The sequence below is a fragment of the Nicotiana tomentosiformis genome, chromosome 11 (genome assembly GCF_000390325.3).
Source record: "Nicotiana tomentosiformis chromosome 11, ASM39032v3, whole genome shotgun sequence".
NCBI lineage: Eukaryota > Viridiplantae > Streptophyta > Magnoliopsida > Solanales > Solanaceae > Nicotiana > Nicotiana tomentosiformis.
The window spans coordinates 54516545-54530796 of NC_090822.1; the positions used below are offsets into that span (position 1 = coordinate 54516545).

General features: G+C 40.4%; 1 protein-coding gene across 1 annotated transcript; it reads right to left on the reverse strand.

Moving 5' to 3' along the window:
* Positions 1-11992: 11992 nt before the first annotated feature.
* LOC138901464 (uncharacterized) lies at positions 11993-13051 on the reverse strand. The gene is made up of 2 exons (XM_070189231.1): positions 12735-13051; positions 11993-12575 (listed from the first exon to the last, which is right to left on the reverse strand). The coding sequence occupies exons 1-2, from the start codon at positions 13049-13051 to the stop codon at positions 11993-11995; spliced, it is 900 nt and encodes a 299-aa protein (XP_070045332.1).
* Positions 13052-14252: the final 1201 nt, after the last annotated feature.

The window sequence follows — 14252 nt, forward strand, 5'->3', positions numbered from 1 at the left end:
CATCCCTTTGGGAGATATGGGCATAGAAAATCATATCGCTTGCATCACGAGGAGATAACTATTATCTCTTTGGGATGGGTACACCATCGGGTTTATGTCTTCATAGTATGCTTATTGGGTTTGCTGATCTTTCTGATGTAAGGAGGGAGAATTTACACTCGCTTAGCTATGGTTGCCAGGAACGTGATGGAGGGTATCAAAGGGCAAAAATACACCATCATCCCTATGATACTCGCTGAAATGTACCGAGCCTTGGATCGATGCAAGCATGGGTTTTGGCATTTGGAGGGTTGCAATCTCCTACTACAAGTTTGGCTACTAGAACACTTTCAGAGGGGAGATTACCGCCAGGAGCTAGGCCACCGAATGACTACATAGGTAGTCTTCATCCAAAGAAGATGATATTCGCTCCAGATAAGTTTGCAAAGCCTGAAAATGTTGTAGGCTGGGTGCGTTTCGTAAGTAATCTGATAGACGAGCAAGTGCATTGGATGTTCAAGTGGTTTCCTAGTAGCGAGTTCATCACCAGGTCAAAAGGAACCACTCACTTGGTACTGATTGGGCTGTGAGGAATCTATCCTTACGCTACTATAATGGTAATGAGGTGAGATGGGAGGAAGGAAGTCATACCTCGAGTTTCCAACATGGTTCAGTATAAAGCAGGCTTCGTAGGATATGTTATTCCATTCAGTTTGAGGCCCAGCACATGTGGAACCAAAAGATCATCGTGGATGGGAAATTATTGAACCAGTCAGGTATCACGCCGGTCATATGTACTACTGCCTCTCACGGTTGGAAGACGACATAACCAGGAACGTTAAATCGGGTGTCAATCTGAAAGATAGAATCATAGATGAGGTGGCTGAGTCTCAGGTAAAATACAAGAGGCTACACAAAAGAGTGCTCGAATCTGAAGCTAAGCATCTGGAGCAACATAAGGTGGCTATGGAAGCAATCAAATAATGGAAGGAGATTGTAAATAAGTCGACAGAGAGGTTGGAGCACCTAGAGTAAGGACTGGTGGAGCTAGAGGGGAAAATAAGAAAGAGGCTTTCGGTTTATCAAGGTATGTGCTATGATGAAGGAGGGAAGATGGCAATAGCTTACTTGCTACTTGACGTGCGCGACCTGAAAGTGAGATTGATTGAGTCAAAAGAGCCAAGCGTGGAGAAAGTCCTTCTAGGACCAAATAGACTTGGAGATGATGTTATTTATTGCTTTCTAGATTAGATTTTGTTAGGTTTCAATGTAATAAGTCTTTGTGCCATTAGTGACTTCATATTATTATTTTGATTTAGTAAAGATTGATTTGATTTATAATCGCATTAATGGAATGAGGCAACGTTGGCATAAATTTTTTCCAAGTCTATATGTCACTTAGGCCTACCTCAGGCACAATGAGGTCATGGTAATCGAAAGGACAATGCTACCATGGCAGAGAATGTTGAAACCTTAGACGGAAGGAGTACGCCAGGACAGAATAAGTTGGTCTTATGATTGGAATAGAAAATCATGGAGCTACAAGGTGCGCTTGAGCAGGTCCGAAATCTCGCAAACTCCCCCTTACTCTAAATGTCCCAGACGTCAACCATCAGAACACCACCACCAAGAATCAAACACCACCCCAAAACACAAAACCCCAAAATCCGCCCTTATAGCTCCACAAAGTCCTCTTGCAACACACCAATATTACAACCCTGCGCCCCCTCAAAGCCTTAACCCTCCGCCAGTACAACCCCCTCAACAACACAACCATCACCTTACCCAGTATTCGTAAACCACTACTTATTATACACCTCAAAATGCACCACAACTTATCCTCAATCCCCCTCAAACTTCAATCAATGATCACCCATACACTAAAGTCCCAAGAACACACCAATTCAACATGATATACGTGGAGACCTTACCATATACCCCACAACAAACCCTATATATACTCGAACCAACCGAGAAGGACCTGCTCATCTGGAACTTGGCTGAGGAGCTAAAGAAATGGACATAAAGAGTCTAGAGTGTTGAGGGTGGGAAAGATGTTGAAGGATTGAATTACGAAAACATGTGTATCCAGTCATACGTGGAACTGCTGGAGGGTTACAAACCTCCTAAATTTGAAATGTTCGATAGCACCGGTGATCCTAAGGTGCATTTAAGAACCTACTATGACAAGCTTGTAGGAGTGGGCAAGAATGAGCAAATCTACATGAAGTTGTTCATGCAAAGTCTTACCGGGGATGCCTTATCCTGGTACATTAATCAGAATCCAAAGAAGTGGGTGAATTGGGTAAGCATGGCATCCAACTTCAAGGATAGAGGCTGCCAAGGTGAGGCCACCACTAGAAGAAGGGAAAATGAATAAGTTCTTTGTTAGAGCTCAAGATCCATAATTTTATGAAAGATTTATGCTTATAGAGAATCACAAGTTCTCCGACATCATCAAGTTGGGAGAAAGGATAGAAGAAAGAATCATGAGCGGTATGGTGACTAATTTTGAGCCGCTGCAAGCCACCAACAAAGCCTTATAGTCCGGAGCATTTCGAAGAAGAAGGAAGTGGGTGGCGTGATGGTAGCCTAGGGCCCTAAGTCTCTCCTTACCTATCACACACTGCCACCAACATATCAACCCTCAACTCCAAAATACCAATACCCCACCACTACCTACCACACCTATAATACCCAACCTGTATATTACTATTCACCTCCTCCTGCCCACCAAAACTACAAAAGCCATGACCAAACATTAACCGGAGAACTCCCATGCAATACACCCCTATCGCCGAACTCATAGCCCAACTATATGTGAGACTGAAGGTCGCTTGTTATGTCATACACGTTCCTATTGTTGCTATTAAAAATCCTTCCCGTTGGGTTAAACTTAACAAGACTTGTGCCTACCACTCAGGCAGGAAGGGTCACACTATCGAGGAATGCCGCATGTTAAAAGACTAGATCCAGACACTGATTGACACAAAAGTTATACAAGCAAAAAAGTCCACACCGAATGTCTGCAATAACCCTCTTCCTGAACATTGGGTGAGGGAGTAAATGTGATAGAAACTGATAAAGAATGGGATCATGAAGGATTTATCGGGCTTATCCGAGAGGGGGATGCTCCCAAAAAATCTCATGTCAGCCTCTCGCTGATTATGGTGCAAACACAGGTGCCATTCGAGGTCGAGGTAGCTACGCCCTTCACTGTGATGGTAACTCCAACATCGACTTATAAGTCTAATACTATCACATGGGATTATGTGGGAGAGGCAAGGAGAAAAGGAAATGCCAAGATGGAAGAAACAGGTATTTCACAAGGAATGACCAGAATCGGCAGGGTTTACAGCCGGAAAATCCTGGTGGAACGAGTAAAGACACCGCCCCGAAACCACCTATTATAGATATAGACACTAATGATATGTGGAGGAAGGTACAGGTAAGGGAATACTCTATTGTTGATAACATAAACAAGCCCACCTAGATATCTGTCCTATCACTGTTGCAAAACTCAGATGCGCATAAGAATGTCTTGATGAAGGTGTTAAGTGAAGCTTATGTACCTACCGGTATCAGTAGTGGAGAAATGGCGAACATGGTGGGGTAGACACTGGAAAGTCACAAGATTACTTTCCATGAAGATGAGCTACAACCAGAACGATTAAGTAATAAAAAAGCCCTGTACATCACCGTGCAATATGAAGACAAGGTTATTGCTAGTATTATGATAGACGGGGGTTCAAGTCTGAGCATATACCCGCTGACTACTTTGAAAAGATTTGGTATAGGCCTGTATGAGATATAGATGGGAAGTATCAGCGCGAAAGCATTTGATGGGTCTCAAAGAGCTACTATCGGAGAGATCAACCTGGATCTGAAGATGGGACCGACTTGGTTTGACATTGAATTCTAGGTGCTAGATATATCTACTACTTACAACTTATTACTGGGACGGCCATGGATACACGCAGTTGGGGTAGTCGCTTCTACTCTGCACCAGGTTGTGAGGTACGAGTGGAATCATCAAGAGGTGATTATTCACGGAGATGGAAGTAACCCTATATACACCAACCAGACTGTGCCAACTATTGAGAATATAAGGAAATTGGGAAAAGAAACATTCCACAACATTGAGTGGATAAACTCAATCGAGAAAGGGCGATGGTGGAGCAATAAGATAGAGAGCATACTGATGTGGTTAGAGGATGAACCAGGCAAGGGCTTGGTCCAAAGCTTTAAGGGATCACAGAATCAATACGACCAAAATATCATAGCACAACCTTTTTTGTCTTGGGTATGAATATACTGTGCAAGAATATAGTGATTGGATACCGTTGTGCCGTGACTTTTACTATCCATTGGAACAACCTATACCACCGCTGCACCAGACATTCGGCAAGAAAGATGTGATTTGGGATCCGAGGAAGATGAGGTTTTGGCCTGTATGAGGAAGCTATTTCTGGACGAGGAAAATAAGGACTGCAATGAAATCTTGGAGGAGGAGGAGGAAGACCTTACCATTCAAACGGTGGGAGATGGAGTTGTTCTTAGGAACTGGACTGCTGCACCATCTCGGACTCGCCGAGCACCTAGGTAGCCTTGGCAGAATTAGCATGATTCATTTAAAAATTATTTTTGGCATTTAAGGCATTTTAGTGTTCTATTTTGAAATAAGTACTCGAGACATCGAGTCGTACTTGTTGAGAGTTTTAAGTTTTATCAATGGATCGTTGCTTTTCGTTTATTTATATAATTATCTTTTTACATTTTTTTCAGCATAATTATTACATATCCTAATGAACCTACGATTGTGATGTGTAATGAGACAACACAACATAAGGAAAGTGATTCGGAAGATTAGGAAGATGATATAATACATGAGGAAATTGTCAAATAAGTAGAGAATTTTGAGAATAAACCAAAGCCCAATCTGGAAGAAACAGTTAACTTAGGGGATTCTGAAACAGTCAAAGATACTCGTATTAGCATTCATCTATAACCATCAGAGAAGGAAGAGTACATCAAGTTTCTAAGGAAATATGAGGATATTTTTGCATGGTCTTACTATGACATGACCGGGTTAAGCACATCCATGATGGCTCACAAGCTACCTACCAACCCTATGTGTCCGCCGATAAAGCAGAAGCTCAAGAAATTCAAGCCAGATATGAGATTAAAGATAACAGAGGTGGTTACCAAGGAAATCAAAGCCACGGTCATTCGGGTGGTCATGTACCCAACCTGGCTAGCCAACATTATACCGTTTCCAATGAAGGATGGGAAAGTCAAGGTGTGCGTTGACTATCGAGATCTGAACAGAGCAAGACCTAAGGGTGATTTCTCATTACCCAACATACACACACTGATCGACAATTGTGCCAATCATGAACTCTAATACTTTGTGGATTGCTTCGCAGGATATCACCAAATTTGGATGGACGAAGAGCAAGCCGAAAGACAGCCTTTATCATGCCATGGGGAATATACAGCTACAAAATGATGTTGTTTGGTTTAAATAAAATCGTGGAGACCTACATAAGGGCCATGACCACTCTTTTCCATGATATGATACATAAGGAAATAGAGGTGTACGTGGATGGCGTCATCATCAAGTCTAAGAGGAGTGCGGATCGCTTAACATGCACGAGAAAGTTTTTTGATCTATTGCAAAAGTACAATCTAAAGTTAAATCCTACAAAATGTGCTTTAGGAGTCCCTGCTGGAAAGTTTTTGGGTTACATCGTCAGTCGTTGTGGCATTGAGGCCGACCCATCAAAAAACAAACCTATTCATGACCTGCCACCGCCAAAGAGCAAGAAGGATGTGATGAGTTTTCTAGGCTGCCTCAATTATACCAGCCATTTTATAGCACAGTCAATGGTAATATGTGAGACAATCTTCAAAAATATATTGCAATGAGCTGGACTGAAGAGACTCAAAAGGCTTTCGAAAATATCAAGGAGTACTTGTCCAAGCCACCCGTGTTGGTCCGACCAGAGCCCGGGAGACCTCTACTGCTATACCTGTCCGTGTTGGATGGAGCTTTTGGTTGCGTCTTGGAGAACATGACAAAATTAGAAGGAAAGAGCAAGCAATATACTATCCGAGTAAGAAGTTCACATCTTACGATGCCCGATACTCTTTGTTGGAACATACCTGTTGTGCACTGACATGGATAGGACATAAATTGAGACACTACTTCTGCGCATACATCACATATCTTATATCAAGGATGGATCTGCTGAAATACATCTTGCAGAAACACATGCCTATGGGTAAGCTAGCAAAGTGGCAGATATTACTAAGTGAGTTCGACATCATCTATGTGACTCAGAAGGCGGTCAGGGGGGCACTAGCTAATCACCTAGCAGAGAACCTCATAGATAGAGAATACAAACCATTATAGATGTATTATCCTGACGAGGAAGTGTCATTTATAGGAGAAGATATTGCCTAAGCATATGATGGTTGGAGGATGTTTTTTTATGGGGCCGCAAACTTCAAAGGGATGGGCAGCGGAGTTTTCATGGTATCAGAAACCGGTCAGCATTACCCCTTATCCTCCAAGCTCAATTTCCCTTGCACCAACAATATGACAGAATACGAGGCTTGCATCTTGGGACTCAGGTTGTCCATCAACATGAATATTCAGGAATTTCTGGTGATCGGAGATTCAGATCTGCTAGTACATCAAGTACTCAGAGAATGGGCCACCAAGGACACTAAGATATTGCCATACCTGCACTGTGTGCAAGATTTAATGTTCCAAGAGTTCAGAATGAGTTCGCCGATGCGCTGGCTACCTTGTCTTCCATGATATAGCATCCAGACAAGATATTTATTGATCCTATCCTGATAGAGATTTATAAGCAGCCAACTTTTTGTGCTCATGTTGAAGAAGAGTTTGATGAAAATCCATGGTTTCACGATATCAAGGAGTATTTGGAGAAAGGAGATTACCCGGGAAATGCTACACACACTCATAAGCATACGCTTTGAAGATTGGCAAACCATTTCTTTCAGAGCAGAGGAATTATGTATAGAAGGACTCCTGACTTGGGAGATGCGTTAATGCCAAGAAGGCATCTAGGTTTCTCAAAGAGTTACATGCCGTAACCTACGTACCTCACATGAACGGGTTCATTCTAGCCAAGAAGATATTAAGGGTAGGGTATTTCTGGAAAACTATGGAGACAGACTACATCAAATATGTTCAAAAGTGCCACCAATGCCAAGTACATGCTGATATGATACGAGTTCCACCCAACGAACTCAATGCAACGAGTTCACCCTGGCCTTTCTCTGCCTGTGGCATGGATTTCATCAGACTTATTAAACTGTTGCTTCCAACAGACATAGATTCATCTTCGTTGCCATAGATTACTTCACAAAGTGGGTTGAAGTCGCTTCCTATAAAAATGCGACTAAGAAGGTCATAGTATTATTTGCCAATTCAGAGTACCTGAGTCAATCATTACCGGCAATGCTGCCAATCTCAACAGTGATATGATGAAATCCATGGGTGAAACATTCGAAATCAAGCACCGGAATTCTATAACATATAGGCCATACATGAATGGAGCTGTGGAAGCTGCCAAAAAGAACATCAAAAGGATATTAAGGAAGATGGTGGATAACTACAAGTAATGGCATGAGAAGCTACAATTTTCTTTGCTCGGATACCGCACCACAGTCCGCACGTCAACAAGGGTGACCCCCTATCTACTGGTCTGCGGTACTGAAGTTGTTGCACCCGCCGGGGTGGAGAATCCTTCACTAAGAATCATACAAGAGGCCGAGCTCAGCGATGCAGAATAGATATAGAGACGGTATGAGCAACTGACTCTCATTGACGGTAAGAGGATGAATGTGGTATGTCACAGTCAACATTACCATAATAGAATGACAAGAGCTTTTAACAAGAAGGTTAGACCGAGGTAATTCATACCGGGGGAATTGGTGTTGAAGCGGATCTTCCCACACCAAGACAAAGAAAAAGGAAAATTCTCACCTAACTGGTAAGGCTCTTACATGGTTCACCGAGTACTGACAAGAGGATCACTCATACTTGCATATATAGATGGAGAAATATGGCCAAAACCTATCAATTCGGACGCTATCAAGAGATATTACTTTTGAGATTGTATTTGCACTTTCTTTTGATGTAATATGAACTATGCTTTACTTGGTTCCCCTTTTAATAAAATCTTCATTCCCCTCTATGGTCAAGGACCAGGGCAATATTTTGAGTTTTCGTCAATCTCATTACGTCAAGGATTGCCAAGAAATGTGTCGCCAGAAATATACATTAAGCTAGAGGAAAATTTTGATAGGGTCCTCAAAATTCTGAGTTAAGAAGGTCGCAATGTCTCAAAGCATGTCACAGTCTATGATTCGACCAAACTGTTTACTTTTGTTCATTATTTTTAAATCAATTACATTACATACAAATGATTTACCATAAATGCATATTTCAGAAAAAATTACATTTGATGTAGTAGCAGATGTTACCCGGGGCGACTCGAATAAGGTGTCAAGACCGCAGCGAAAGCAAAACGAGGAATCGAGAGAATGGACATGTCAAGCTAGACCTCCCATTCCCCCACAACTCATGAAATTTCTTTGGATGCAAGCCTAGTGACAATAAGCAAGTCCGCAAATATATACATATAATAAGATCACAATCCACACACCGACTGAAGTTTTCAAGCACAAACATGTCAAGCTAAGGACCACTTTTCTCTTTTACATTTAATCGTTGCTCTTCCTGAATAGGGACAAGCACTACCCTCATTACATTGCATAGGGCTAAGCAATACCCTCATTACATTGCATGAGGCTAAGCACTGGTTCTATTACTACATAAGGCTAAACGTTGCCTTTCTTTGCATGAGACTAAACATTACCTTCATTACATTGCATGAGGCTAAGAACCGCCTCCATTATTGCATAAGGCTAAACACTGCCTTCTTTTGCATGGGACTAAGCACTGTCTCCATTATATTGTATGAGGCTAAGCGCTGCCTCCATTATTTCATAAGGCTAAACATTGCCTTCCTTTGCATGAGACTAAGCATTATCTCCATTACATTGTATGAGGCTAAGCGCTGCCTCCATTATTGCATAAGGCTAAGAACTACCTTCCTTTGCATTAGACTAAGCACTATCTCCATTATGGCATAAGGGCTAAGCACTGCCCTCATCCCTACATAGGGCTAAACACTACTCTCATCTCATGTAAGGTTAAGCTCTACCTTGTCTCGTTCTTGCATATGACTAAGCATCACCCATTCCCTCTATCAAGCAATCATTACCAATGTATCCATGCATTTCAAGGGCTGAAATATCGCCACATTGTCCGAAGGAGTCGTAGTCTAAAGGCATCATCCTCATAGCCTGAAGACATCTTGCCATGGCCTAAGGATCTCTCGAAACTGCATATTATCATTCAGAGCGGTCATAGTCCAGAGGCACCATCCTCATCACCCAAGGACACCATTTCATGGCCTGCGAGTCCCTTATCATACACTTCATGACCCAGGATGTCATGATCTAAGGACATCATCCTCATCATCCGAAAGACAACTATTATGGTCTGAAGGGAATGTGCATCATGTTTAGTTTTCCTTAATAACTATATTTATTCGTGTGCATCATGTTTTAAGTATTGTAAGTAACTCGGGAGGTAAACGTCCTACAAATAGGAGAATTTCTCGCTCCGGTTTCCGTTCACAACATCCACATCCCTTGATTACACCAAATGTAACTGACAACTAGCAATGACCGCTTCCATCCCTTAACCGCCAAAACATTTATCTCGAATATCCGTAATGATCAAATTCACATACACAACTCCACTGAAATTATCCATTACTCATGACACTATCTTATCCAAAAGATCCTTCCTCGGAATGTATGACCATCCTTAAAACAACTCCATCAATTTCGTTCGTCGTAGGATCAAGAACTATACAAGGGATGATTCCCATAACACCAGGGATTTGTAGGCAACTCGGGAATCAGGGTTCGCCCCCATTTTTTCAAAAATACCTCGTCCTTGCTCATTCAGGTATAATTGGTCATCATTTTCTTTAACAGATAACATTTTCATCATTACCGGGTAAAGAGGGGCAGCTGTTGATATCCAGTTTTGCCCTCATATTTTATAAATATTCTATATACTTCGAAAATATCATTTCGCACTATTACTTAATTTACAAGGGTTATATAAGTATTTTCAATAATTTTTATATTTTTTAAAGCTTTAAAATTGGTTTTCTTGCATTTAATTCGTTCAAATATTTTTCAATTATCCCTTTAAAATATTTTAGGATGATGTAATCATCCAAATTTATCATTTTATACCCACGTGCATTTTATAATATTTTATCTCATTTTACAAATTTATATTCGCATTTTCTCTATTTTATCTACACTAGTTGCAATAATGGCCTATATTCTATAAATAATTGCGTTTATTATATCATTTATGCCAAATAAGTATTTTATATATTTTCATAATGCTAATCTATTATTTTCAAGAATTTTAATGCATAAATAATATATTTTTTTTAGCAAATATACCACTAGGCTGGTTGCCTAGTGGTGCTTTTATTAATAATCAAAATAAAATAACAATGAGTCTGGAGGTCTCGCAAAATTAAAGTGCATAAAAAATGAAAGTACATGAAGACTAATATCAAATTCATGTGTAAAACATTCCTTTGATAGTACAAAAAGAACTAAGAACCATGATCATTGAGAAGACCTATTTGCACATGACTCGCACAAAATTCTTGAATCTCTCATTGCTTTCAAATGTGGGCAGTTGCACTTGTTATCTTGAGGTATAGGCAGCTCCACCTGATCTCTTTGAAAGAAATATAAGCTTGATAAGGATTTCTTTGTAAGCCGATTGCACGCAAAACCTTCCAAAATGCTCCAGGTCAAGATAGTAATGGAGTTGTTGCGACTTTGGCTCCTTGTTACCCGTTCATGCATGCTCCTTCTTGTTGTGATCCTGCTATTTTTAGCTTCCTCGTGTGTGGTAGATGTCCATTGTAGCTGGTAGCTTCTCTAATTATTGCTAAAATAATCCGCATGAGAAGTCCCATGGGTAGTCATATATGATCTGGGCAGTAGAAAGTAGTTGCACATGTAACTGATCATTATGACTTGATATGCTTTGCTGGTACTACTTGTGTGATCCTTAGGGAGTGGTAGATGCAAAGGAGTTTGCATTTTATAGTATAATCTTCCCCGTTTCCATCATCCTTGGCGTGTGTATGGATCCAAATGTTAAGACTAATGTGCAGCCTCCTTTTTGCCTTATTGAGTGTGATTTGTGCAGGCCTAATTAGTGGTTTCAGCTATAGGGAATGAGTATCATAGTTACTAATACCACACTAATAGTTTTGGCCAAAATATAGAGCCAAGCCCCCTCCAAAGTGCCTGCAAAATCAGAAAACATGTTAGAGAAAACATTCATCCTTCTTTCTTCCCTAAGGATTTGAGTTGGAAGTGTAATGTGATCTCCATCCCCTATAGTTTATCTCATTTTTCCATGACACTTACGCCTCCTCCTCTTAGCTACAATATTCTCCCCCTTACTCTACATCTTTTCTTCCAACTCCATCATCAATTAGCATTTGGCTTGTCAGTTCTAACCCGTATGTAGGGTATTTAAAGCTTTTCATTATTCAATATCCTTCTCCCTTGTGTGTCTAGTTCCTAAAAGGAATGCACCTATACAATGTGTTGCTGATCCAGTGTCAAATTAGCTAAATGATCAGTTAACTTCTTACCTTCCCTTAACACATGAAATACCTGAAAAGCATCCTTAGACAGTAGTTTTTTGATTTCATCCACTTGATTAGCCATGCTCCAAGGTGGTTTCCAAACTTCATCTGGCACTCTTTTCATAAGTAAAGAATCAATTTCAATTATGCATGCAGGAAATTGCATTTGCGTTATGTACCTTAGAGCCTCCAGAATGGCTTGTGCCTCAAGCTACATTATTAGTTGCATCCTCAACTACATCTGCATGTGCATAAATAATATCTCCTATTCCATCCCTTATACAGAAGCCATATGATGCTCCTCCATTAACCGCTCTACATGCCCCATCAGTATTGCATTTTATCCACCCCACATGAGGTAATTCCCACAACACCTTAGTATACATCAATTTAGGAACATGCTGTGATAACTTCTCATGCAAGTCTGGCCAGTTTGCAGTAACACCCTCAAAGCCTGGTCTTCTCACCTTTAGCAGCATTTGGATTGAGGTTGAGTTTTGAAAGATCAATCTATTTATAGACACACTCTTCCCATGCTTTCCGGAATTTTTTTTCTTCCACAAGTGCCAAACAATCAAACTTGGCATAGCTTGATATACCGCATTCAAGCTTGTATTAACAGGTTTGCTCCACCATTCATTTATCAGTTGCATAAGTTGCTTCCTATATGTTCTAATCCCTGAAGGTGCACCATAATAATTCCAAACATATCTTGCAGCTGGTGATGTTAGAAACACATGAGGCAGTGTCTCTTCTTTAGGATTCCTACAGCACCAACACCTTGATGTTCTGAAATATCCCAGACTTAGAAACCAATCATCCAAAGGTAACTTTGCCTTCCACAGTCTCCACACGAAGAAACTTATCTTGAAAGGTAGCCCCTTTACCCAAAAGATTTTATATAGCTTGCTTTCTTCTCTTCTCTTCCTTATATATTGTCAAGCAGACTTTACTGTAAAATGTCTCTTTGTTTCCAGCTTCCACCAAGGCTTATCTTTAATTGAAAGATCTAAAGGTGGTGTGATTGTCTCCAGAATATGGTCAGCTAGCTCATCAGGTAGTAATTGGCTTAGTAGCACATCATTCCATGCCCCATTTTCAACCACTTTATCAACATACTTTATAGATTCATCACACCAATGATCTGGTCCTGAAGCATGGTAAAGAGCTCCAAGTCCAGTCCAATTGTCATACCAAAAATAGGCGTTTCCATTCTTCAATTGCCACCACACTTGATGCTCTACCTCATCTCTTATTTGTAACATTTTTTCTCCATACATGAGATCCTTGTCTCCAAGATACTAGTACCTCATTAATCTCCTTGCAGTGCTTATTTCTTATAAATGTAGACCACAATGAGTCTTTTGTTCTATAGTTCCACCAACGCTTGTCAAACAAAACCTTAGACATGACATAAGTTGTCCCATGAAGCCCAATGTCTTACCCTTCCATTGCCTGAATTGCTATAGTAAAACCTAGAAAACATCTTTTGCAACTGGTTGATCACATATGCTGGTGGATTCACTGCTGACGAGAGGTGAATTGGCATACTCTCCAACACATGTGACATCAAAACTGCTCTACTACCAATTGATAGTAACTTACTCTTCCATGATGATAACCTCTGATATACTTTGAAGATGTTATTCTTATAAAAGTATTTCCTCCTCCTGCTGTATAATATAGGACAACCCAAGTATGTAAATGGGAATGAGTGTCTTTGAAATTCAGTAATCAAGTGGACAATGTTTACTTCATCTTCTTGGGCTCATTCATGCATATAAAAGGATGACTTTTCCTTGTTGATCTTCTAACCTGAAGCTGCCTCGTATTCCTCCAACATATTCATGTTAAGCTGCACTGCCCCATAGTGAGAGGAACAAAAGATAATAATATCATCAGCATAGGAAAGGTAGTTAATGTTTTGACTCCACTTTGGCATGCCAAAGCCTATGAAATCTAGGTTGTCAAACAATGCATCTAAAGCTCTCCCAAGCACTTCAGCTTCTCCAATAAACAATGTAGGAGAAAGTGGATCCCCTTGTTTAACACCTCTAGATGATTTGAAGAAACCATTGGCCTGCATATTAAGAAGCACTGAGTACCAGTTGTTGGAGACTAGTCTGTATATCATATCAATGAGAATCTCACCAAATCCCATCTGCCTTTGTAACTTTGTCAAGAATAGCCATGAGACTCTATCATAAGCCTTTTCCATGTACAATTTGATTACTATATTAGATGGCTTCCCTCTTAATCTAATGTCTTTGATGATCTCTTGAGTTAACAAGATATTCTCCACTATTCTTCTTCCTTTCACAAAACTCGCCTGATTAGGAGAAATTAAAGAAGGAAGAAGCTCAACTAACCTCACATGGATCACTCTAGATATGATTTTGTTGGAGAAATTACTCAAACTGATTGGCCTCATATCTGAAAATGTAGCAACATTCTTCTTCTTTGGAA